At 43.1% G+C, this 24,629-nt stretch overlaps 3 protein-coding genes across 5 annotated transcripts in view; 2 read left to right on the forward strand and 1 right to left on the reverse strand.

Moving 5' to 3' along the window:
* The first annotated feature begins 282 nt into the window (after window positions 1–282).
* On the forward strand, window positions 283–15,517 carry LOC110499100 (josephin-1). Of its 3 annotated transcripts, XM_021575997.2 has the most exons (6): window positions 283–457; window positions 803–823; window positions 922–1,791; window positions 2,156–2,284; window positions 8,111–8,305; window positions 13,760–15,517. In XM_021575997.2, the coding sequence occupies exons 3-6, from the start codon at window positions 1,496–1,498 to the stop codon at window positions 13,860–13,862; spliced, it is 723 nt and encodes a 240-aa protein (XP_021431672.2). In that variant the 5' UTR covers window positions 283–457; window positions 803–823; window positions 922–1,495; the 3' UTR covers window positions 13,863–15,517. The 3 variants fall into 3 exon arrangements, with proteins under 3 accessions (XP_021431672.2, XP_021431674.2, XP_021431673.2); XM_021575999.2 differs by lacking the exon at window positions 803–823 and having other exon boundaries at window positions 848–1,791; XM_021575998.2 differs by lacking the exon at window positions 803–823.
* Window positions 15,518–15,649: 132 nt separating this feature from the next.
* LOC110499099 (chromobox protein homolog 7) lies at window positions 15,650–20,141 on the forward strand. Its single transcript, XM_021575996.2, has 6 exons — window positions 15,650–16,128; window positions 17,182–17,225; window positions 17,338–17,403; window positions 17,561–17,627; window positions 18,249–18,594; window positions 19,390–20,141. Exons 1-6 carry the CDS (start codon window positions 16,060–16,062, stop codon window positions 19,587–19,589), a joined length of 792 nt encoding a protein of 263 aa, XP_021431671.1. The 5' UTR covers window positions 15,650–16,059; the 3' UTR covers window positions 19,590–20,141.
* A 2,764-nt stretch (window positions 20,142–22,905) lies between these two features.
* LOC110498762 (histone acetyltransferase p300) overlaps window positions 22,906–24,629 on the reverse strand; it is a 51,645-nt gene continuing 49,921 nt past the window's right edge. The window contains exon 30 of the mRNA XM_036955543.1: window positions 22,906–24,629. This exon is cut by the window's right edge and continues 1,657 nt beyond it. The gene's annotated coding sequence lies outside the window, so the exon portion shown is untranslated.

The raw sequence follows: 24,629 nt of genomic DNA on the forward strand, positions 1-24,629 counted from the left end.
ATCTTGTGTCCTCTTTTTCCATGGTTTCATCATTTATTTGAAGCTTTAAAAAAAATGCCTCAAAATAAATGCAGTGACTGTATTTTCTGGTAGTGTAACTCTAAATCAAAAGAGTACTTCCATTAATTGTGTCCGTTTTTAGGTTTGGAGAGATCGGATGTTTTTTTCAAAAGATACATTGTGAAACATTTTTGGTCACGCCCTTTTTTATATGAAAATAAACTGAAATCTCGGGTTTCGAAGTCTCACGGGAGGGACTACATTACGCAGATAGGTCTGACGCAGGCTATGACAAGCGAATGACGCTTTGCGCATGCTCATGGAGATCTACGGAGCTAGATGGGGGGGGTAAAAGTGCAAAAGACAAAGGACTAAACAACCCAGGAAAAGAAGCTAAACGATTAATTTCACCAGGATTATGACATGCCTACTACAGTAGTATCGCATAAAGAGAAAGGTATGTGGCAACAGAAACATCTACGAAATATGAAAGGTTTCACATGCATGTTTACGCTATCAAGAGTGGCGTGTACAGCTAGCTGCTCATAGTATAATCTAGTCGTTGCACTGGATTTTAGCTAGAGCGATTCATTTATCATGTAGATTTTAAACATATTTCGTTCATCCGTAAATATCACTTGTGTCACATAATAGTGAAGAATGCCTAGACTCTTGCGCCTGTTGTCAAGCTATATCAGTTTAGTGTGATGTTGCCTATTCCACAAGCCTGCTTCTCTTATTGAGTCAGCTTCTAGTATAAATGTTAACCCTCTTGTTCCTTCCTTCTGACCACTGCTGACAGAACGCTTTAGAAAAACACCTGGTAATTCCTATCTTTTTCTTTCAGCATGACAAACACTTGATTTGGGTGGTGACAACTTTATTTAACATGCATTTCTGCCTCTCGTCTTCCTACCTCAGTTGTATTCCTAAGGAGTCCTGTCTGTCTACACATCACTGAGCCTCATGTATCAAGTCCCTCATCTTTTCCACTGGAACTGACTCCTCATGGTGGAACCGTGGTACTCTTTGGGTTCTCTAGAAATGGAAAGAACTAGTAAACTTTAGTCTGACAGTTGAGGTGCAAAAAAAAAAAAAATCACGAGGACAGACGTCAGAATGGAGGAAGTTGAAAAAAGAGATGCATGCTCTTGCTTCTCTGCCTAGTATTTGTTTAGCTATAGATGTGACCTTGGGGGTTCGTAATCTTTTTACTCTGACGTAGCTGCATAAATGTTCACACCCTCCTTTTTGCTCTCATAATTAAATCTGGACCTTACTCCACACTTGGAACATTTTTGTTTTCCAGCAGTTTTTTAAAATTTTCTACCAGTCAGCACTTTTGAAACAGCAGGCTAGCTGAAGTGGCCTGGCCCACCTCAGTGTCACCCAGTAACCCACCTCCCCCTTCCCTTGCCACATGCACGCCCCTCCAGCAGCTGAGCGGTTGCCATGGCGATGGTAGTTGTGTCAGCGTAGCGACAGGGTGACAGTGATGGGGAGTACTCCATTTTCTGGTAAGGGGAGGGGGGGAGGAGGGCTGCAGGACCTGGGCTGTATGCCATGGAAGCTAAGCAAACAGAAAGGGATGGTGGGGGGTGAGGTGGGGGGAGGGGGGGAGGAGAGGTCGAACCTGAGAGAACATGATATCTCGACCCCTCCGGCCCCGCCTCCAACCCCCATCTACCACGAGAAGCAACGGCGGGAGCTGTGTGCTCTGCATGCGCTCAATAACGTCTTCCAGGACGGGGCGGCTTTCAGCAGGGATACACTCCAGGACATCTACCAGAGGTGAGCGGTTAAGGTTGTGTCTTCTAGGGCAGTGTTTCCCAACTCGTCCTTGAGTACCCCCCAACTGAACACATTTTTGTTGTAACCCCAGACAAACTCACCTGAATCAACTCATTGAGGGTGTTGTGATTTGTTGACTAATTGAATCCGGTGTGCTTGTCCGGGGCTGCAACATAAATGTGTGCTTCTGGGGGTACTCGAGGACTGGAGTTAGGAAACACTGCTCTAGGGGAGGGATTTATCTTCTCCATTCTCTCTCACTCATATTCCTCTTTCTTTCTCCCCCCTCTGCATCTCTCTCCCTTTTTTACACTCTTTCTTTCTCGTTTATTCTGTCCTCACTATCTCGTCCCTCTCTCCACAGACTCTCTCCCGGCACTCTGGTAACCCCCCACAAGAAGAGCGTGCTGGGAAATGGGAACTATGATGTGAATGTCATTATGGCCGCCCTGCAGACCCGAGGGTTCGAGGCTGTCTGGTGGGATAAAAGAAGGTACACCTCTGTTCTTATTAAAGCTATATGGTCTACCCTATCTAGTTATTTAACATTTTTGTTTATTTTTTATTTACCAGTCTCCCTCTTTGGAGGACAAAAGTAACTTACATTTTTGTTTTTGTTTAGACAGCTTTTTTGTAACATACATTTGACAAATATTTTAAATACATTTTAGAATCTTTCTAATAGCTTAGTATTCACATATTGTAAGTTAAAGATGAATATTCAAGTTTCAACATCCAACAAAATGCTTAGTTGCAGGGTCCTTCTGGACAATGCAACAACAATAAGAAATAATAAAAGATAAGAAGATGAACATAAAGTAAATGGCTCAGTAGAATATAAACTTTTTAGCGTAAGTATAACATCCATCAAACATCAAAGGCACAATTTTATAGTGCGGTATTTGCACATATCAGAGAAGGGGGGGGATAAGGGGTCAAATGTTTAACTTGTGCAGTAATAGTAAATAAGAGTCTGGTAGCAGCAATTGTGGGGAGTGAGTGCATGTGTGCCAAGGTGCGGAGAGTCGGTGCAGGTGTCCAGTTCAAGTGTTCAGCAGTCTGATGGCTTGTAGATGCCCTGTTCGTATCAGACTTCATGCTCAGATACCGTCGGCCCGTCGGTAAGGGAGCTGAACTGTGGTCAATGAACAGCGTTCTCTTTTTTTATAAAACAATTTGTTTGCCCTTTTTTCTCCCCAATTTCGTGGTATCCAATTGGTAGTAGTTACAGCCTTGTCTCATCACTGCAACTCCCGTACGGACTCGGGAGAGGCGAAGGTTGAGAACCATGCGTCCTCCGAAACACAACCCAACTAAGCCGCACTGCTTTTTGACACAATGCACATCCAACCCGGAAGCCAGCTGCACCAATGTGTCGGAAGAAACACCATACCTCTGGCGACCTGGTCAGCGTACACTGCGCCCGGCCCGCCACAGGAGTTGCTAGTGCGCGATGAGACAAGTACAAGCTGGCCAAACCCTCCCTAACCCGGACGACGCTGGGCCAATTGTGCGTCGCCCCATGGACCTCACGGACGCGGCCGGCTGCGACAGAGCCTGGGCTCAAACCCAGAATCTCTGGTGGCACAGCTAGCACTGCGATGCAGTGCCTTAGACCACTGCGCCACCCGGGAGGCAATGAACAGCATTCTCACATAGGTGTTCCTCTTGTCCAGATGTGTTGGAGTCGAGTGAATAGCGATAGAAATGGCATCTTGAGTGGATCTGTTGGAGCGGTAAGCAAATTAGAGTGGGTCCAGTGTGTCTGACATGCTGGCCTTGATGTGGGCCGTGACCAGCCTCTCGAAGCACTTCATGATAATGGGTGAGGGTGACGCGGCGGTAGTCATTTGGGCACCTTGGTTTTCTTGGGCACTGGGACGATGGTTGTCTCCTTGAGGCATGTGGGGACTACAGCTTGGGAAATGGACAGGTTGAAGATGTCCGAGAAGACGCCCGCCAGCTGGTCAGCGCACACTCTGAGGATGCGGCCAGGGAAGCTTTGTGAGTATTCACTCTTTTGAGAGTTTCCTCACGTTCGCCTCGGAGCATGGAAGCACCTGGTGGTCGTCTGGAGCAACGAGAGCCTTCCTAGATTTCTCGGTATTGTCTGCCTTGCAGCGAGCACACAATATCTTCAGCTGGGAGGGAGGCTTCAGTGGTCACCACACAGCTGGATTTTCCTTTGTAGTGTGTGATAGCCTGAAGTCCTTATCACAAGGCGTCGCAAGTCTGAATTGTCAAACATCGATTCAAGTTTGAGTTTGTAATGTCTTTTCGCGTCCCTAATGGATTTGTGGCGCTTGTACCCACTTGCTTGTATGTGTTGCGCGTCATTGATTCTTCTGGGTTTGTTCTGCTGAGATTGAATGCAGTACGGGCTCTCAGAATGGTATGGATTTCTCCTTCATCCAGGGTTTTTGGTTGGGATATGTCCGGATTGTTATTGTGGATACAACGTCAACACATTTCCCAATGAAGCCTGTGAATGACAATGTATATTCCTCAATGTTGATGGATGAATCCTGAGTGGATGAATCTTGGACAAATTCCAATCAGTATCCTCAAAACATCATTGAGTCTTCCTCTGTCCAGCACCTCACTATTGTGTTGGTGGCCTCCTCTTGAGTTGCTGCTTGTATGGGGGAGTAGAAACAGAGACATGAAGTGGGGGCGGGGGAGTGCTTTGTACACTCATGATCCAGTACTTTGTTTCCTCTTTGTAGGATACATGTTGGTGATACTTTTGAATAATTTGTTTTAAACTTGCTTGGTCAAAATCTCCCGCGACATTAAATACTGCTTCCAGGTGAGCGAATTCTTGCTAGCTAATGTTCCTGTGCAGTTCACTGAGTGCCGCCTTGATGTTTGCTTGTAGAAGTATGTACACAGCTGGGATAATAAAACACGTGAATTCCCTCTACATATAGGGGTGTTATTTTACCATCAGAAACTCCAGGTGGGGTGAGCAGGAGCTCAAGATGTTTTCAACTTTGTTACACCAGGAATTGTTGATGAGGATAGCATACACCGCCTGATTGAATAGCAGAGTCGGGTGAACTGTCCGTAAGCCATGTCTCTGTAAAAGCAAAGATTCCCTGATTTTCCTCTTGCTGTAGTCAACAATATAATAAGACTATTGTACACTGCTCAAAAAAATAAAGGGAACACTAAAATAATACATCCTAGATCTGAATGAATGAAATATTCTTATTAAATACTTTTTTCTTTACATAGTTGAATGTGCTGACAACAAAATCACACAAATTGTCAATGGAAATCAAATGTATCAACCCATGGAGGTCTGGATTTGGAGTCCCACTCAAAATTAAAGTGGAAAACCACACTACAGGCTGATCCAAGTTTGATGTAATGTCCTTAAAACAAGTCAAAATGAGGCTCAGTAGTGTGTGTGTGGTGCCTCCACGTGCCTGTATGACCTCCCTACAATGCCTGGGCATGCTCCTGATGAGGTGGCGGATGGTCTCCTGAGGGATCTCCTCCCAGACCTGGACTAAAGCATCCGCCAACTCCTGGAAAGTCTGTGGTGCAACGTGGCGTTGGTGGATGGAGCGAGACATGATGTCCCAGATGTGCTCAATTGGATTCAGGTCTGGGGAACGGACGGGCCAGTCCATAGCATCAATGCCTTCCTCTTTCAGGAACTGCTGACACACTCCAGCCACATGAGGTCTAGCATTGTCTTGCATTAGGAGGAACCCAGGGCCAACCGCACCAGCATATGGTCTCACAAGGGGTCTGAGGATCTCATCTCTGTCCCTAATGGCCGTCAGGCTATCTCTGGCGAGCACATGGAGGGCTGTGCTGTCCCCCAAAGAAATGCCACCCCACACCATGACTGACCCACCGCCAAACCGGTCATGCTGGAGGATGTTGCAGGCAGCAGAACGTTCTCCACGGCGTCTCCACACTCTGTCATGTCTGTCACATGTGCTCAGTGTGAATCTGCTTTCATCTGTGAAGAGCACAGGGCGCCAGTGGCGAATTTGCCAATCTTGGTGTTCTCTGGCAAATGCCAAACGTCCTGCACGGTGTTGGGCTGTAAGCACAAGCCCCACCTGTGGACGTCGGGCCCTCATACCACCCTCATGGGGTCTGTTTCTGACCGTTTGAGCAGACACATGCACATTTGTGGCCTGCTGGAGGTCATTTTGTAGATCTCTGGCAGTGCTCCTCCTGCTCCTCCTTGCACAAAGGCGGAGGTAGCGGTCCTGCTGCTGGGTTGTTGCCCTCCTACGGCCTCCTCCACGTCTCCTGATGTACTGGCCTGTCTCGTGGTAGCGCCTCCATGCTCTGGACACTACGCTGACAGACACAGCAAACCTTCTTGCCACAGCTCGCATTGATGTTCCATCCTGGATAAGCTGCACTACCTGAGCCACTTGTGTGGGTTGTAGACTCCATCTCATGCTACCACTAGAGTGAAAGCACCGCCAGCATTCAAAAGTGACCAAAACATCAGCATAGGAACTGAGAAGTGGTCTGTGGTCACCACCTGCAGAACCACTCCTTAATTGGGGGTGTCTTGCTAATTGCCTATAATTTCCACCTGTTGTCTATTACATTTGCACAACAGCATGTGAAATGTATTGTCAATCAGTGTTGCTTCCTAAGTGGACAGTTTGATTTCACAGAAGTGTGATTGACTTGGAGTTAAATTGTGTTGTTTAAGTGTTCCCTTTATTTTTTTGAGCAGTGTATTATCAGCAAATCTTCAATTGAAGCCTTTCTCGGAGTACATTTTTCCATTGATTGGACATGAGAAAATAAACTTTGAACTCAGAGCAAGGCTTCAATTGCAGATTTGCTGATAATATGATAGTCTTATTATATTGTTGACTATAGATTTCCATATCTCCCAACAATGCTATTTGTAGGGTTAATAACAGAATACATTAGTAATTCTCTCTTCGCAGCAAATCTTCAGAGATGGTTGTATGCCCCTTATATATAACATTCTGTTGGTGGTAATTTTAAATTGAAAAATGCAAAGAGTTTTCATGCATTTTTATCCAAAGTAATGCATTTGGCCCATGCAGGAAAATCAAAATCCACAACACTGGTGTTGCAAACACCATTCAACCCACTGAGCCATTGGAACCACAGTGCAATGCTTGTTCATACTCTCCATCTTGTTTACTGCTCTCCGGTTTGGTGCATGTGCTGTTGTCAGCAACTATTTCAGTCAGCTCAGCCCTGCTCAATTTAGGTAACTTCAATCCCTGGCTGTACACCAGCAATAGAGGAAAGATGAAGGCTTATTTCCATATCCTCTTCATTGTGAATCCCTGTAGAGCACAAGGTAATAAAACAAGGAATAGGCTACTCATGATTACCCAAACAGATTCTGAAAATCAAAACAAGTTGAGCTATTTTTTTACATTCAGCATCACTCCGTCACGGGAAATGTCACGGGAAATGTTTTCTTTCTAGGTTCAGCATAGGGACAGGGTAAGGCGGATCAACTTCGTTTTGAGGCTACTAGCCAATGAAACTGAGACTTGATACGTTTACCAAGCTCAGACTCCATATCATAAAATAAGTTACCGAAATCTTCAGTAATTTTGCCATAAATGTTCTGTTAATTACCAATCTATCGTAACTTTGGTAATTTCCTTCAGTGTCATTCTATTTTTTCATTCCTTGCTGCTGCTCGAATCTTCCCTCGTCTCACTTCCATGGCTGCTCTCTCAAGAACCTCAAGGGGGGGCTAGACCCCTGCTTGTTTTATGTTTTGTATACACAAGGCATGATGTATACACTCAGGGAATGAGTTCATGCATATATACGATGCATAAAACTGATAATGTAATGATCATTTGTATGGGGTATGGTGGCCATAGACTCAATTTACACCTAGTCAAACATTTTGACTATATTAGCCCACACAGCTACAAGGATGCACTTTCATGCCAGGTTTAGGACCTCATATTGTAGCTTATAGAGACCCTAATGTGTAAAATGATCTACTTTGATTTATACTTTGGTTTATATACAAACATCATGAAACCTATAACACAAATGTATTTGACTTTGTTAAAATCCTGTTTTTTGGGGGACCTAACTTTTTGGGACCTTTTCTCTCTTTTTCTCTCTTCCTAAATATTTGGTCACATGATTCATTTTGTGTATGGTTTCGTAGAAACAAGGGGTGGATCAACTAACCCCTTGGCTCAACTTACCCCACTATGACCTACAGACATCATCATGGATTTTACAACATTCAAGTAGCTACTGAAAATCCACTCCTGCAAGACCAATGGACTGCGTGATTGACTTGTGTATTGTATTCATGCAGGGATGTGGGCAGTATAGCTCTGTCCAACGTAACAGGCTTCATCCTGAACGTCCCGTCCAATCTGCGATGGGGTCCACTGCGCCTGCCACTCAAACGGCAGCACTGGATAGGGGTGCGGGAGGTGGACGGAGTCTATTACAACCTCGACTCCAAACTACGCAGCCCACACACCATCGGAAACCCTGATGAGCTCAGGTACAGCGTGTGTGGGTGTGTCATCCCAATTATGTTGTCCTGACCATTGGATTAAGCCCATCATAATTTGCATTGCTCATTTTACATAGTGCATTCAAACCCCTTCCCTTTTCCCACATTTTGTTACATTACAACCTCATTCTAAAATATGTGTATATATGTGTATCACTCTACACACAATACCCCATCATGACAAAGCGAAAACAGGTTTAGAAATGTATGAAAATGTTCAAACTGATACCTAATTTGAATAAGTATTCAGACCCTTTGCTATGAGACTCAATTGAGCTCAGGTGCATCCTGTTAACATTGATCATCCTTGAGATGTTTCTACAACTTGATTGGAGACCACCTGTGGTAAATTCAATTGATTGGACATGATTTGGAAAGCCACACACCTGTCTATATAAGGTCCCACAGTTGACGGTGCATGTCAGAGAAAAAAAAACAAGCCATAAGATTGACGGAATTGTCTGTAGAGGTCCGAGACAAGATTGTGTTGAGGCACAGATCTGGAGAAAAAAACTTAGTTAGTTAGTGCCAAAAAAACTTAGGTTGGAGTCATTAAAATTAGTTTCAACCACTCCACACATTTCTTGTTAAACTATAGTTTTGGCAAGTCGGTTAGAACATCTACTTTGCATGACACAAGTAATTTTTCCAACAATTTTTTACAGGCAGATTGTTTCACTTATAATTCACCGTATCACAATTCCAGTGGGTCAGAAGTTTACATACACTAAGTGCCTTTAAACAGTTTGGAAAATTCCAGAACAGAAGCTTCTGATAGTCTAATTGACATCATTTGAGTCAATTGGATGTGTACCTGTGGATGTATTTCAAAGCCTAGCTTCAAACTCAGTGCCTCTTGCTTGACATCATGGGAAAATCAAAAGAAATCAGCCAAGACCTCTAGAAAAAAAAATGATGGTCCTCCCCAAGTCTGGTTCATCCTTGGGAGCAATTTCCAAACGCCTGAAGGTACCACGTTGATCTGTACAAACAATAGTACGCAAGTATAAACACCATGGGACCACACAGTCGTCATTCCGCTCAGGAAGGAGACGCATTCTGTCTCCTAGAGATGAAAGTACTTTGGTGCAAAAAGTGCAAATCAATCCCAGAACAACAGCAAAGGACCTTGTGAAGATGCTGGATGACACGGGTACAAAAGTACAGTGCCTTGCGAAAGTATTCGGCCCCCTTGAACTTTGCGACCTTTTGCCACATTTCAGGCTTCAAACATAAAGATATAAAACTGTATTTTTTTGTGAAGAATCAACAACAAGTGGGACACAATCATGAAGTGGAACGACATTTATTGGATATTTCAAACTTTTTTAACAAATCAAAAACGGAAAAATTGGGCGTGCAAAATTATTTAGCCCCCTTAAGTTAATACTTTGTAGCGCCACCTTTTGCTGCGATTACAGCTGTAAGTCGCTTGGGGTATGTCTCTATCAGTTTTGCACATCGAGAGACTGAATTTTTCCCATTCCTCCTTGCAAAACAGCTTGAGCTCAGTGAGGTTGGATGGAGAGCATTTGTGAACAGCAGTTTTCAGTTCTTTCCACAGATTCTCGATTGGATTCAGGTCTGGACTTTGACTTGGCCATTCTAACACCTGGATATGTTTATTTTTGAACCATTCCATTGTAGATTTTGCTTTATGTTTTGGATCATTGTCTTGTTGGAAGACAAATCTCCATCCCAGTATCAGGTCTTTTGCAGACTCCATCATCCAGAATGGTCCTGTATTTGGCTCAATCCATCTTCCCATCAATTTTAACCATCTTCCCTGTCCCTGCTGAAGAAAAGCAGGCCCAAACCATGATGCTGCCACCACCATGTTTGACAGTGGGGATGGTGTGTTCAGCTGTGTTGCTTTTACGCCAAACATAACGTTTTGCATTGTTGCCAAAAAGTTCAATTTTGGTTTCATCTGACCAGAGCACCTTCTTCCACATGTTTGGTATGTCTCGCAGGTGGCTTGTGGCAAACTTTAAACAACACTTTTTATGGATATCTTTAAGAAATGGCTTTCTTCTTGCCACTCTTCCATAAAGGCCAGATTTGTGCAATATACGACTGATTGTTGTCCTATGGACAGAGTCTCCCACCTCAGGTGTAGATCTCTGCAGTTCATCCAGAGTGATCATGGGCCTCTTGGCTGCATCTCTGATCAGTCTTCTCCTTGTATGAGCTGAAAGTTTAGAAGGACGGCCAGGTCTTGGTAGATTTGCAGTGGTCTGATACTCCTTCCATTTCAATATTATCGCTTGCACAGTGCTCCTTGGGATGTTTAAAGCGTGGGAAATATTTTTGTATCCAAATCTGGCTGTAAACTTCTTCACAACAGTATCTCGGACCTGCCTGGTGTGTTCCTTGTTCTTCATGATGCTCTCTGCGCTTTTAACGGACCTCTGAGACTATCACAGTGCAGGTGCATTTATACGGAGACTTGATTACACACAGGTGGATTGTATTTATCATCATTAGTCATTTAGGTCAACATTGGATCATTCAGAGATCCTCACTGAACTTCTGGAGAGAGTTTGCTGCACTGAAAGTAAAGGGGCTGAATAATTTTGCACGCCCAATTTTTCAGTTTTTGATTTGTTAAAAAAGTTTGAAATATCCAATAAATGTCGTTCCACTTCATGATTGTGTCCCACTTGTTGTTGATTCTTCACACAAAAATACAGTTTTATATCTTTATGTTTGAAGCCTGAAATGTGGCAAAAGGTCGCAAAGTTCAAGGGGGCCGAATACTTTCGCAAGGCACTGTATCTATATCCACAGTAAAACGAGTCCTATATCGACATAACCTGAAAGGCCGCTCAACAAAGAAGAAGCCACTGCTCCAAAACCAACATAAAAAAGCCAGACTATGGTTTGCAACTGCACATGGGGACAAAGATTGTACTTTTTGGAGAAATGTCCTCTGGTCTGATGAAACAAAAATAGAGCTGTTGGGCCATAATGACCATCGTTATGTTTGGAGAAAAGGGGGGAGCCTTGCAAGCTGAAGAACACCATCCCAACCGTGAAGCACGGGGGAAGCAGCATCATGTTGTGGGGGTGCTTTGCTGTAGGAGCGACTGGTGCACTAAACAAAATAGATGGCATCATGAGGAAAGAAAATTATGTAGATATATTGAAGCAACATCTCAAGACATCAGTCAGGAAGTTAAAGCTTGGTCGCAAATGGGTCTTCCAAATGGACAATGACCCCAAGCATACTTCCAAAGTTGTGGCAAAATGGCTAAGGGACAACAAAGTCAAGGTATTCGAGTGGGCATCACAAAGCCCTGACCTCAATCCTATAGACAATTTGTGGGCAGAACTGAAAAAGCGTGTGCGAGCAAGGAGGCCTACAAACCTGACTCAGTTACACCAGCTCTGTCAGGAGGAATGGACCAAAATTCACACAACTTATTGTGGGAAGCTTGTGAAAGGCTACCCAAAACGTTTGACCCAAGTTAAACAATTTAAAGGCAATGCTACCAAATACTAATTGAGTGTATGTGAACTTCTGACCCACTGGGAATGGGATGAAATAAAAGCTGGAACCATTCTCGTTACTATTATTCTGACATTTCATATTATTAAAATAAAGTGGTGATCCTAACTGACCTAAGACAGGGAATTTTTTCTAGGATTAAATGTCAGGAATTGTGAAAAACTGAGTTTAAATGTATTTGGCTAAGGTGTATGTAACTTCTGACTTCAACTGTGTGTGTGTATTTTAAATGCCTCTTTCTCCCCAATTTCGTGATAGTTTACAGTCTTGTCCCTTCGGTGAAGGTCGAGAGCCGAAACACAACCCATCCAAGCCGCACTGCTTCTTGACACACTGCCCGCTTAACCCGGAGGCCAACCGCACCAAGGTGTCGGAGGAAACACCGTACAACTGGCGACCCTGTCAGTGTGCACCGCGCCCGGCCCACCACAGGAGTCACTAGTGTGCTGTTGGACAAGAACAACCCTGCCGGCCAAACCCTCACCTAACTCCGACAAAGCTGGACCTATTGTGCGCCGACCCATGGGTCTCCCGGTCACGGCCGGCTGTGACAGAGCCTTGACTCAAACCAGGATCTCTAGTGGCACATTTAGCACTCCGATGCAGTGCCTTAGACCACTGCGCCACTTGGGAAGCCCGGCCTCAATCATTCTTAACTGGAAGAAGTGTGGATCCACCAAGACTTCCTAAAGCTGGCCGCTCGTCCAAACTGAGAAATTGTGGGAGAAACGCCTTGGTTAGGGAGGTGATCAAGAACCCGATGGTCACTCTGACAGAGCTCTAGAGTTCCTCTGTGCATATGGGAGAAACTGCCGGTCGGACAACCATCTCTGCAGCACTCCACCAATCAGGCCTTTATGGTAGAGTGGCCAGACAGAAGCCACTCCTAAGTAAAAGGCACATGACAGCCCGCTTGGAGTCTGCCAAAAGGCAGCTAAAGGAATCTCAGACCATGAGAAAAAAGATTCTCTGGTCTGATGAAACCAAGATTAAACTATTTGGCATGAATGCCAAGTGTCACGTCTGGAAGAAGCCTGGCACCATCTCTACGATGAAGCATGGTGGCAGCATCATGCTGTGGGAATGTTTTTCTGCGGCAGGGACTGGGAGACTAGTCAGGATCAAGGGAACGATGAACGGAGCAAAATACAGAGAGATTCTTGATGAAAACCTGCTCCAGAGCGCCCAGGACCTCAGTCTGGGGCAAAGGTTCACCTTCCAACAGGACAACAACCCTAAGCACACAGCCAAGACAACGCAGGATTGTCTTCGGGACAAGTGTCTGAATGTCCTTGAGTGGCCCAGCCAGAGCCCGGACTTGAACCCGCTCAAACATCTCTGGAGAGACCTGGATGGGCAGTGACGCTCCCGATCCAACCTGACAGAGCTTGAGAGGATCTGCAGAGAAGAATGGTAGAAACTTCAAAATACAGGTGTGCCAGGCTTGTAGCGTCATACCCAAGAAGACTCGAGTCTGTAATCGCTGCCAATGGTGCTTCAACAAAGTACTGAATAAAGGGTCTGAATACTTATGGAAATGTAATATTTGTTATTTATTTTTAATAGAGTTGCAAAATAATCTAAACCTGTTTTTGCTTTGTTATTATGGGATATTGTGTTTTATATTGAGGGGAGAAAAACATTTAATTGATTTTAGAATAAGGTTGTAACAAAATAGTCAAGGGGTCTGAATATTTTCTGAATGCACTGTGTATTGTGGAGCATCCAAAGTAACAAGGTATATTTATGTATCCACTAGATGATGCCTCATAGTAATACATGAGAGGTTCATTGAGTCTCATTCCCTTTGCTAAATAATAGATCATTCCACGGCCGCCATCCACAATGGTGATCGATCTTTGTCTAACGCATAATGAATAACAAGCTGATATCTTTATTCTTCTGTTCTTTTAATTCCATCCACACAACAGGAAGTTCCTGCGTCACCAGCTGAGAGGGAAAAACTGTGAGCTCTTATTGGTGGTGTCTGAGGAGGTGGAGGTCCACCAAACATGGAGGTCAGATGGCTGTTGATTGAATGTGCCTGCCAACCTTTTCTCTACCGGATTAGACTTTTCCCAGTTGCTGCTCAGGATAACAGGCGTGGTCCAAGCAGGGTATAGATTGAAAAGCAGGTGGGGTTGTGCTCAGCCAATCACACAGATGCGCACTGGCCGGATGTACTTTTTCTGCTTCCTCACCCATTGCTGGACTCTGGCTGAAACCTGAAGTGATGAAGGAAATGGACGCATACAGGGAGGTCACGAAGAATTCACACTACACAACACTTAGATTTATGAACATACTGTTTGGGATTCTGTGTTTATATATTGATTATTTTTCAATGTTTATTTTTTGTTGTATATTACTGTTTCCAAGTATGGGAGGCGTGTGACTGTGTAATCTCTCGCTCTCTCCCTCCCCCCCTCCTGTTTACCCCTGTACTGTATATTCACTGATGTGTCTTTTATGTTTCTCTCTTTTTCTTTGTATCTCTGTGTCCTTCTCTGCTCTACTACGACTGTACATCTCCTTTACCTCAGTGTCTTCCTCTGTCACCACTCACAATTAGTTTTTTCCACTCGGCCAACACTAAATCCCCCCCCCCCCCCCCAGTGTATGCCAGTGTATGCAGCTGTTTTATCCTCTCAGTTACTGCTGAGGCCATCTGTCTGTTAGTAGAAATCCTTGCTAGTTCCTGTCTTCAAACTAGAATTCTAAGCTAAGGTTGTGTTAGGCCCAGGTATTGACGAATGGCTGGATACTGTAACAAGGTAGAGCCAGGAGGGTTTCAATGTGATCTGATTAGGAAAATCCACCATCTGCAAGTCACAGCCCAGGGGGAGTTATTTTCTGTTTTGTAGTAAAGAAAAACTCCTGAGCAATTGACCATGGCTAAATAGTTATTTGCAAAAATCCACCTGCCAAATATACAGAATTGTGGAATCAGTAGAAATTGTTATTATACCCAAGGTTTAGAATTGTTCACTGAAAATGCACTGTTAGATTTTGATCCATCTGTAGATGCCATGGCTGAAATGTCCAGAATGCTGAGTGAGTTGTGAGAAGTGGAGTAAGAGGGGAAAAGGTTGACAGTTGAGCGAATAATAGAAAGAGAAAGTGATCCATGTGTAGAAGGAAAAAGTGAAAGAACGACATGAGTCCAGCCAGACCATGTTAGTTTTGAAATCAGCCATTTGAGGAATTTGTGTTGGTTGATGGGTCTTTATCATCACAACAACATATTGTGTATTATTGAAGACTTGATCATAGCTTTAATGTGTTTACAGAGGAAGCAGGCATTATTCTCTACCTAAAGAGGGGTTGTTGAATTTTGCTCCTCATTGGCTCAAGCCCAACACTTTTCCTATTCATCTGAGCATCCAATCGCTGGTTAAACTGATAATTTAATAATTTGCGACTATCACTAATCATGAGACAAATCAATGAGGTTGTTGGACTGAGGCTTCCCCTAGGGGAATTCATGTTGGGCAACCAAACTCACAGGTAGAAAATCCCCTCACTACTTTAAACCAGGGTATTTGGGGGGGGAAACTGTGGTGACAGAGGATTTTGTTTTTGCCATGACAATCCCACCCACCTTCTCCCCTCTATTGAAGGGTCCTGGTTGTGTTATTTTCTCTTGTTTTTCACAAAAATAAAATGCTTGTAATGGCACTTTATGTACACTCCTTAGTGAGGATGTGGCTTAATTTCTTGAGTGAAATTGCTGTTGGAATTTGGATGGAGAATCGAGCACATTTATAAGAAATGGGCCAAGAGTTGGCTACTTTATTTTCCTGCTACTGCTTGTGTGTCATCTGCGTGCGCGGACCCATGTTCCAGCGTTAGCTCCAGGCTCGAGCTGACAGCGTTGCTTTGGCGCTGTGGAACGAAGAGCGCGCCTAGGACGAGCTTTTGGAAGCACGGGGACGCGCCAAGCAGTGCAGATGTGTCGCAGATTTGAGAAGTCACTGTACATACGGAAATATCTGGTACAAGGAAGTGGAAGGGAGAAATTCAGCTCCAACTTAAACGAAAACAATGCTCAGTTTGTAGAGGGAGGGTTGGGGGAGGAGAAAACAGCAGTTTTTGAAACGCGACGCGTAGAGACTTGTCATTGCCTGTATACAGTTACTTTATAGCGGAGAGCTAAACTAACATCAGTTATTCTCGTTTGTACTGGATCAATCTATTTCAAAGAGCAGGCAGAACGTTCTGTGCTGGACCAATGGAGCTGTCAGCGATTGGTGAACAAGTGTTTGCTGTGGAATCAATAATCAAGAAAAGAGTTAGAAAGGTAAGGTATTCATATTGGAAATAAAATGCATGTAACATAATTGCATAATGACAAGTACGCAATTGGGAGAATATCCATTCTAGGGTAGACTAGATACAATAAGGAACACAGCCTGCTATATTGAAAAGCACTTACCAGTAGCCTATTCATATCCAGTATCCACTGAATATAAACGTATAAGGGGGCGTGAGTGGGGGGAGTGTATCTCTTTAACATAAAGTGGAGCGTGTTGCCATTGCGTTACAGTATAGTCAGGGTGCCAGCTGTCTATCCTAAGATAATGTGAAACAGAATAATCATATCGGAACCGAAACCTTGCCTTCAGTCCTGTACGTTGCCAGAATAATAGCCCGCGGGTTATACAGTTACGCTATTGTGGATTTGTGAAGAGCTACGCAGTTTCGCGGAGGAAATTAGAAATACAGGTTTGTGGGTTATTAGGGCGCAAAACGCGGCCCCATTTTGACGCGCTTCAATAGACGTGAATTAATGTATGCTACTAAATCCTTGTAAGTGTTAGGTCTTTTAATATCGTATTTCGCACTGCATTAAAAGTGAACTCGATACCGTAAGTGCATGAGTCATTGTCGGTGCAGGCGCGCATCAACCGTTATTATAGCCATGCAGTCCCGTTACATAGGGGAAAACGTTGCATGCTGTCTAATATTGTTGTATTTGAATAATCTGGCCTACCCGCACATTTTATGTAATTTTCTTTGTGTGTGTGGGGGGTTCTTGTGAGGATCTTGTGAGGATCCCAATTCTCTCCATTCACCAGTGCGCTCATGTGCGGTAACGTCATGATATCTAGGAGCTGTCAAAGTCGAGAAGCTATATGATAACGTCATCTGGAATGAGTTCCCGGTATTGACATGATGACATAGTTTAGATGAGAAGACATACATTTCCTGGATTTTCAAAGGTTATTATAGGATACCTATCTCTGTGCTTGGAGGGGAGACTGTAAGCATAGCAACATCACAATCAACATCCTCCCCCACACACTCTCTACTCTCTCCCATACTGGTGCTTGTCTCCAACTTTGTGTCACAGGGAAACGTGGAATATCTGTTGAAGTGGAAGGGATGGCCACCCAAGTGAGTAGTATCACTATGATATCATCATCATCATATCCAGTAATTTAAGACAATGAGTCATGCAGAGTATTATTGGATGGATGAGTAACCACGGCGATATCTATCTGTACAGATACAGTACATGGGAACCAGAGGAGCACATCTTGGACCAGCGTCTGGTGCAGACCTATGATGAGAAGTAAGTCCAAGAGACCCTGCATGCTATAGAGCGCATTACGTAGAGGCCTTACCTAGCTAACAAATATCATAGTACTGATAACTGCACTGTAGTAGTACACAGTACTATCATAGTAAACTATACCTGTTTGTACTGACTGATCTTACCATTCCACCAGAGAGCAGAAGGACAGAGCCCTGGGGTACCGGAAGAGAGGACCCAAAGCTAAAAGGCTTCTACTACAGGTGGGATGGGTGCATGTTATATATAACTTCTCTGTCTGATTAGACTAGGGTTGCAAAGGAAGGGTATATTACTGGAAACTTTAGAAGTTTTAGATTACATCAAATCCTTGAAAGATATCAAACAAAAGACATCTAGTGGCCTGTTTGGGAACTTCAGATAGGGCCAGAGATTATTACAAACACCTGTGACTATCACATGTAAAATATATGAATCATTGAATAAGATGATTTTTATCTAAAGAATAGTTGTGAAAAAAGTAAATAGTTGGAAGAGTTGCATAGTTAATTTAAAATAATGCCATTGTTGATAGTTTTTTTCATTAATTGGGCTATTTTCTCTTGAACCATATTGTCTATCTACTAGAAATGAATGGACATTTAAAAATAAAAAAAATCATACTGTATATGAATACATTTTTGTACAGTTATTCTAGTATAAATTACCAAAGTTATGTAGATTGCCATAGATTTTCTGTTAATTACCAAAATTACTGGAGATTCCGTTAACTTTGCAATCTTAGATGAGACAGCGTAATAGGTTGGCATACTAAGTAAAGGGGAAATGATCTTGGAGAAACACAACTGCTGTATAAGACATCTTTATTATTCCCCCCTCTGTAGAATACTATTTACAACATGGATCTCCGGAGCGCCCATAAGGCCCTAGAGAAACCTCCAGCTCGCCTACGTCTTTCCCTGACTCGCTCACTGGAGTCTGAGGCAGAGGACCCAACCTATGGGGCCTGTAGACGGAGCCTGCACCCCCGCCTGGCCCATCGCAAGAACAAACCCAGAAGATCACAGTTCATGTGCCTGGCCTCTCCCCCTGGCCCCCCTAACCCCACAAAGGTCCCCACACATGATGATTGGGGAAGGAGAGAAGAGGAAGATGACATGGAGGAAGAGGAGGAAACTCGACAGGAGCAGTCGGAGCGAGAGACAGAGATATGCAGTGGCATTCTGAATGGTAAGCGTGTTAGTCAGCCTATTCATCAAATGGGCCTAATTTTAAACCAGGACATTACTGTGTGTGTGTCAACTTGTTAGTCGGCCTATTCACCAAATGGGCCTAATTTTAAACCAGGACATTACTGTGTGTGTGTGTGTGTCAACTTGTTAGTCGGTACAGTACAGGAGGCCCCCTGGGCAGACAACCAGGAACATAAGTTCTGCCATCCCATCCAGGGCTGGCAACTGGCACAGCAAACAGACAAGTAGTGGCAAGGGAGAGGGTTGACTTAATGGGGTTTAATGTATGGCGCAGAACAATACATGCCAAACTTCCTGGTACAACACAGATAGTCTATGCATAGCCTACAGGCAATGTACTCAAATCAAATGTTATTGGTCACATACACATGATTAGCAGATGTTATTGCGAGTGTAGCGAAATGCTTGTGCTTCTAGTTCCGACAGTGCAGCAATATCTAACAAATACCTTATACACACAAATCTAAGTAAGGAATGGAATAAGAATATATAAATATATGGATGAGCAATGTCAGTGTGGCATAGGCAAAGATGCAATAGATTGCCTGTATATACTGTATTGTAGACTATGTACAGTGCTCTTATCAATCTCGGTCAGTTACTTCAGACTTGATGCAATCATAGCAATCTTACCCTCTTCCTTTCTCTTTCTCTCTCTTCCCTTCCCTCTCACCCCCTCTCCTCCCCCACCCCACCCCCTTTCTCTCCTCCTCCCTCACCTCCTTTCTCCCTCTCCTCCTCCCTCACCTCCTTTCTCCCTCTCCTCCTTCAGGGCAGGATAGGGCAGAGGACTGGAGTTCTGTGATTGGCTCAGACGAAGTGACCGCGTCAGAGCGGTCTGCTGTTTGGAGCCCAGTGATTGGCCCAGGGGAGGTGACCGTGACTGATGTCACCATAAACTCTCTCACAGTGACTTTCAAAGAAGCCCTGGCAGCCAAAGGCTTCTTCAGAGGCTGGGGCTTAGAGTTCTGAAACACACAGCTGCACAAACAGACAAAACCTGGTCGGGGAACAGAATGAGAGAGATGGAAAGTGTGGCTCTTGAGTTATCTTTACACTCTGTTTGGACTGTGTGACCGCTTGTTCTCCTCATCCCTTTACCCTTCCCTTTCTGGCTGTGTGATTGACCTCTGTCCACACTAACTTCCTATTTCATTCAATAGGCATACTGTAGTGTACAGTATATACTGACTACATTGAGATGGGCATACACTCCTACATTGAGCTATACACAGTATACTGTATACCATATCCTTCTATACAAAACAGTTATTTTTCTGGACTGTTATTAGATAAACATGTGGCTTAGTAGAGTCTTGTGGTGATTTAGAAATCCTCTGCAAGATGGCTTTATCAGCCTGCATGCCTTTCTCCTGTCCTCTCTCTGGGTACATACTGATACTCAAGACATTTTGGTGACCCACTAAAGACCTGCGCAACACATCCAGTGTAAACTAACCTTAAAAGTGGAACCAAAAACCTATATAAAAAAACAGACTTAGGAACAGTCTGTTCTTTTCTGAATTGCACTGTATTTACGTCATGATGTTGATGTGTCATCTTTGTGGAATCTTCCTTGTCGCCTCCCATTGGTCAGTGCCTGTTTATCCCACTCCCAAGCCTAGACTGATGGGTCTTGTTACCGATGTTCCCTAAAAAAAATGTTCGGCACTGAGCAAATGTCAGGTCTGCTGAGCACAAACTTGAACATTGTGAAAATTCTGTGCAACTTCTGGCGCGCACTGAGGCTGTATCCGCTTTAAGTTACAGTTATAATAGTGGCCAAGTAGGCAACTGTGGCTATTTGATCGTAATGTAGGCTTACCAGAGTTTCCTACCATGAAGGAAAATGCATCCCATAACATTTTAACAAATAGCTGTTCTATCATTCAACCTACAGTAGCAACCAATGTGTGGTGTTCAATGTTGGCCTACATTCCACTTTGGAAAAAAGCATGTAGGGATTGAAATGAACCTGTTTATCCTTCAGACAAGGAGGTGAATGAAAATGTTGTTGTTTGATGCAAGAAACCGCTTTAGAAAATAACATTCATTATTATTCCCATACCATTATTACAGAGAAAAAGGACAATTATGCTACCCTCTGCCTATTGGCTACTTAGCTTATTCAAGCCTTTCTCAATATATAACACTGCCCCCCGAGTGGTACAGCGGTCGAATGCACTGCATCTCAGGGCTTGAGGCGTCACTACAGACACCCTGGTTTGAATCCAGGCTGTATCACAACCGGTGGTGATTGAGAGTCCCATAGAGCGGTGCACAATTGGCCCAGCGTCGTCCGGGTTTGACCGGTGTAGGCCGTCATAAGAATGAGTTCTTAACTGACTTGCCTAGTTAAATAAAGGTTATATATATATATATATATATATATTATAATAATTAAGAAATTGTCTAGAAATGCACGCGTTGTAGGAAGCAACCACTCCACCATTGCTGATGAGAAATTAGCTTTAACTAGGCTAATAACTCACTTACTAGCAAAGAACATGAACAAATGTACACACGTGGCTACATGCAGCTCTTGCGCTTGTTTTGAGATCAAACCATCTACTCCGGAACACTCATGCCGTAAACACAGTCCTTGGCACAGATCCATTTGGCAATTGTCTATTTGCATATAGGGATACTGCAGCTCTGATTTGTTATGGCGCACTGGTCTGTGTAGATTAGAGTATGGGCCTGAGTCGTGCCTGTCAATGCAATATAAACCTACTCCAATGCGCGCTGCCTACAATCAACTATTTTACACAGTTTTGTTTCGTTGAAAGGGGCTAATATTGCGTTGATTTGATCACAATTCACACAGTAGAAGGAACCGTTGATAGTGTTAACCAAAGGGGAAAACTAGAAAGTTGAGTGAAATTCAATCTCGTGCTTCTCTGTGCAGGCTGATATTTCTTCTGTGCAGCAGTCCCAGTTGAGCACGCAGTTTAGAGTGATAATTGCTCGTGACTCAGTAAAATGATCTCCGTCTGCGACCACAATGCAGCGAGGAATTATGGAAGTGCCTGATGTTATTGTTTCTGTAGAGCTTTTACGGCTTGTACAAGCACGCACCCACCTTCACAACGCAACACTAGCAGCCCCGTTTTTGGATGTTTATTCATCTTATCCTTTGGGCTTGAAGTGAGAATGCTTCTTACACCTTAATTCCAGGGAGAGGAGAGACAGACAGAAGGGTATTGTGTATTACTAGTCGTTATTTTTATATATCAATCTGACAATTAATTCAATGTATTTATTCTTTAAAGGAGAAACCTTGTGCATTAGTAAATACAGAGGAACTGAAATGTTTTTATACTCTGTAGTTCTGATGACTAAACTATGTGCTGACGCTGTAGCCATGACAAGGCTCTTATTTTATATTATTGCCAAATGTGGTTTGTTGCTTCTTCTGCTGCTTAAATATTCACTGCTGAGCAAGGAACTGTTGCACTTTATTATGTATGGCTCGTCTAATCAGAAAAGTGATGTAATAAATCTACAAAAACCATCATCTATATTCTCCGTCAATGTCTGAGATTATTCGTATTGTACTCCAAATAAATGTATTTTAATTGTTAATGTGTGATTGATTTTGTATTATACTGAATAAATGTATAAACAAATAAATAAACTCATTAGTCCCTAATCTATGAATTTTACACGCCCTAATAGGGCCACACAATGGGGAGCCAGGCCTGGCAAATCAAAATGAGTTTTTCCCCACAAAATGGCTTTACTACAGAAAGAAATACTTCCCAGCAGGTGAAGAAGCTGGATGTGGAGGTCCTGGGCTGGCGTGGTTACACATGGTCTGCGGTTGGATGTACTGCAAAATTCTCTAAAACAACAAAGGCGGTTTATGTTAGGGAAATGAACATTCAATTACCTGGCAACACCTCTGCTGGGCATTCCGGCGTGCCAATTGCACGCTCCCTCAACTTGAGACATCTGTGGCATTGTATTGGGACAACTGCACATTTTAGTGGCCTATTATTGTCCGCAGCACAAGGTGTCATGATCATGCTGTTTAATCAGCTTTTTGGTATGCCACACCTGTTAGGTGGATGGATTATCTTGACAAAGGGGAAAATGCTCACAAGGAAGTAAACAAATTTCTGATCTTATTTCAGCTCATGGGACCAGCGCTGTACATGTTGCATTTATATTTTTGTTCAGTGTATTATTGGCTATAATGGGCGAGATAGATGTGTTATCTGTCCAACCAATTTCACCATGTGATGGAAATGTAGCTAGTGAAATAAAAGCCATTTCAACATACAGCTATTTTTCCAATGGTACAAACATACTTTATTGTACAATTAAATTGGCAAAAAAAAGACCAAAATAACTTAAATAAGAAATTAATGAAAATGGAGCAACAGTTATTTATTTTTTGCTTCCTCTCATCAAGCACCAAAGTATTTTAACAGAAAAGTGGTCAAAGATTCCATTTGAACACTAAACACAGTCTTAATTCCAGTTTCTTTAGGCAGAAAAAAAGCAAAACAAAAGTTGTTCAGTTGCCATGGTTTGTACAGTGATTCAGTATGTATACAAGTGTACATTTCATCAAAATGGCATGATATACTCAAACAGCCCCAAAGAGGGCTATGAATGACCGCAGTGTCATTTTACATCACCATTACATCTTCAATACAAAAAAAGTTTAATCTATTAATTCCTGTAGCTTCAAGTTTTATTTTCAAAAAATAAAATTAAATAATATCTATATATAAAATACAAGCTTTCCTTGTTTTTTTTATAAAATAAGTCTCAAGATATATTGCCACTTGTTTTTCCCCCTCCCCCAAATCTCTACCTTTAGAGAAAAATAAGTGAACTTGTGAAATCTTGTGTAATTCTTTAATATGAGGCAAAATGAATTCATTTTCTGACCACAGTAATAAGCCTTCTCACGTTTTGTGCATGTGTTCATGTGAATGTGTTGGTGTTCACAGCAATCAAGATGTTATGTTGCAATATCCCCAGTTAAAAAAAAATATATATACACAAAGGCTCATTGGTGCTCATGACCTACACCCCATACTGTACCTTTCAGAAATCAATACTTTTACATAGTTTGGGAGACCAGGTTGCTAGGAAACCAAATCGAGAAAATCAGCAGTAGAAAAAGAGTCTCTGCTCATCATAGGTCTGAAAGTCTGTACAGCGCAAATGTGATTTTCATTTTATTACAAACAGTATTTTATTAAGTCCAGTTTTTGTACAGTAATAACATTAAATTAAACCCAACGTTCAGGGCAAAAGAAGAGGGGCTTGTGACTAGGATGAGAGGGGAAGAAGAGGGGCTTGTGACTAGGATGAGAGGGGAAGGGTAGCATCGTTGACAAAAGTTCCTAGGAAAGCCCTTCCCCATATCCCCTTCAAGTTTCAGTTCATGAGGGTATATACACACTACATGGAGCCATCCATCAATCCTCCAAATCAGCTGGCAACATCGGTAGTAAGTTTCTCATCCATCGTCCTGTTTGTAAGTGTAGGGTTAAAGGGGAGTGTAAGACAGGGTTACCCAAACTTTGTCCTGGGCCCCCACCGGGTGCACATTTTGGCTTTTGCCCTAGCACGTCAGTTGCTTCAAATAATCAAAGCTTGATGATGAGTTGGTTATTTGAGTCAGCCGTTTAGTGCTAGGGCAAAAACCAAAACATGCACCCGGGAGGGGGGAAACCCTGGCGTAGAAGATCTGGGCGTCCAACGACCCGAGATGCTCACAGACAATCCTAGAGGGAGATCAGCCACCCCCTGCTCATCTCCCCAGCAATAATGTTTCGGTTTCACTTGGATCCCTAACAAAATCAGAAAAAAAATACACTTGCCCTTCTTTCAACCCTCTCGGTTTTTGGACAGTCATTAACAAAAATATATTCTTCTATTTGAATTGTAGCAGAACATCTGCCCCCCCCCCCCCCAAAAAAAAAGATATGACATTTGTTTGTAGATCCAGCAAAAATAATATTGATAATTATAATAAAAAAAACACTTCTC

This window comes from Oncorhynchus mykiss, chromosome 20 (assembly GCF_013265735.2).
Source record: "Oncorhynchus mykiss isolate Arlee chromosome 20, USDA_OmykA_1.1, whole genome shotgun sequence".
NCBI lineage: Eukaryota > Metazoa > Chordata > Actinopteri > Salmoniformes > Salmonidae > Oncorhynchus > Oncorhynchus mykiss.

Coding starts and splice junctions, on each gene's coding strand:
- LOC110499100 (XM_021575997.2), top strand. CDS start 1,496: ATGGGGAGTACTCCATTTTCTGGTAAGGGGAGGGGGGGAGGAGGGCTG. Junction 2,285..8,110: donor GTCTGGTGGGATAAAAGAAG/GTACACCTCTGT, acceptor GTATTCATGCAG/GGATGTGGGCAGTATAGCTC. Junction 8,306..13,759: donor GGAAACCCTGATGAGCTCAG/GTACAGCGTGTG, acceptor TCCACACAACAG/GAAGTTCCTGCGTCACCAGC.
- LOC110499099 (XM_021575996.2), top strand. CDS start 16,060: ATGGAGCTGTCAGCGATTGGTGAACAAGTGTTTGCTGTGGAATCAATA. Junction 17,404..17,560: donor GTGCAGACCTATGATGAGAA/GTAAGTCCAAGA, acceptor CCATTCCACCAG/AGAGCAGAAGGACAGAGCCC. Junction 17,628..18,248: donor CTAAAAGGCTTCTACTACAG/GTGGGATGGGTG, acceptor CCCCCTCTGTAG/AATACTATTTACAACATGGA.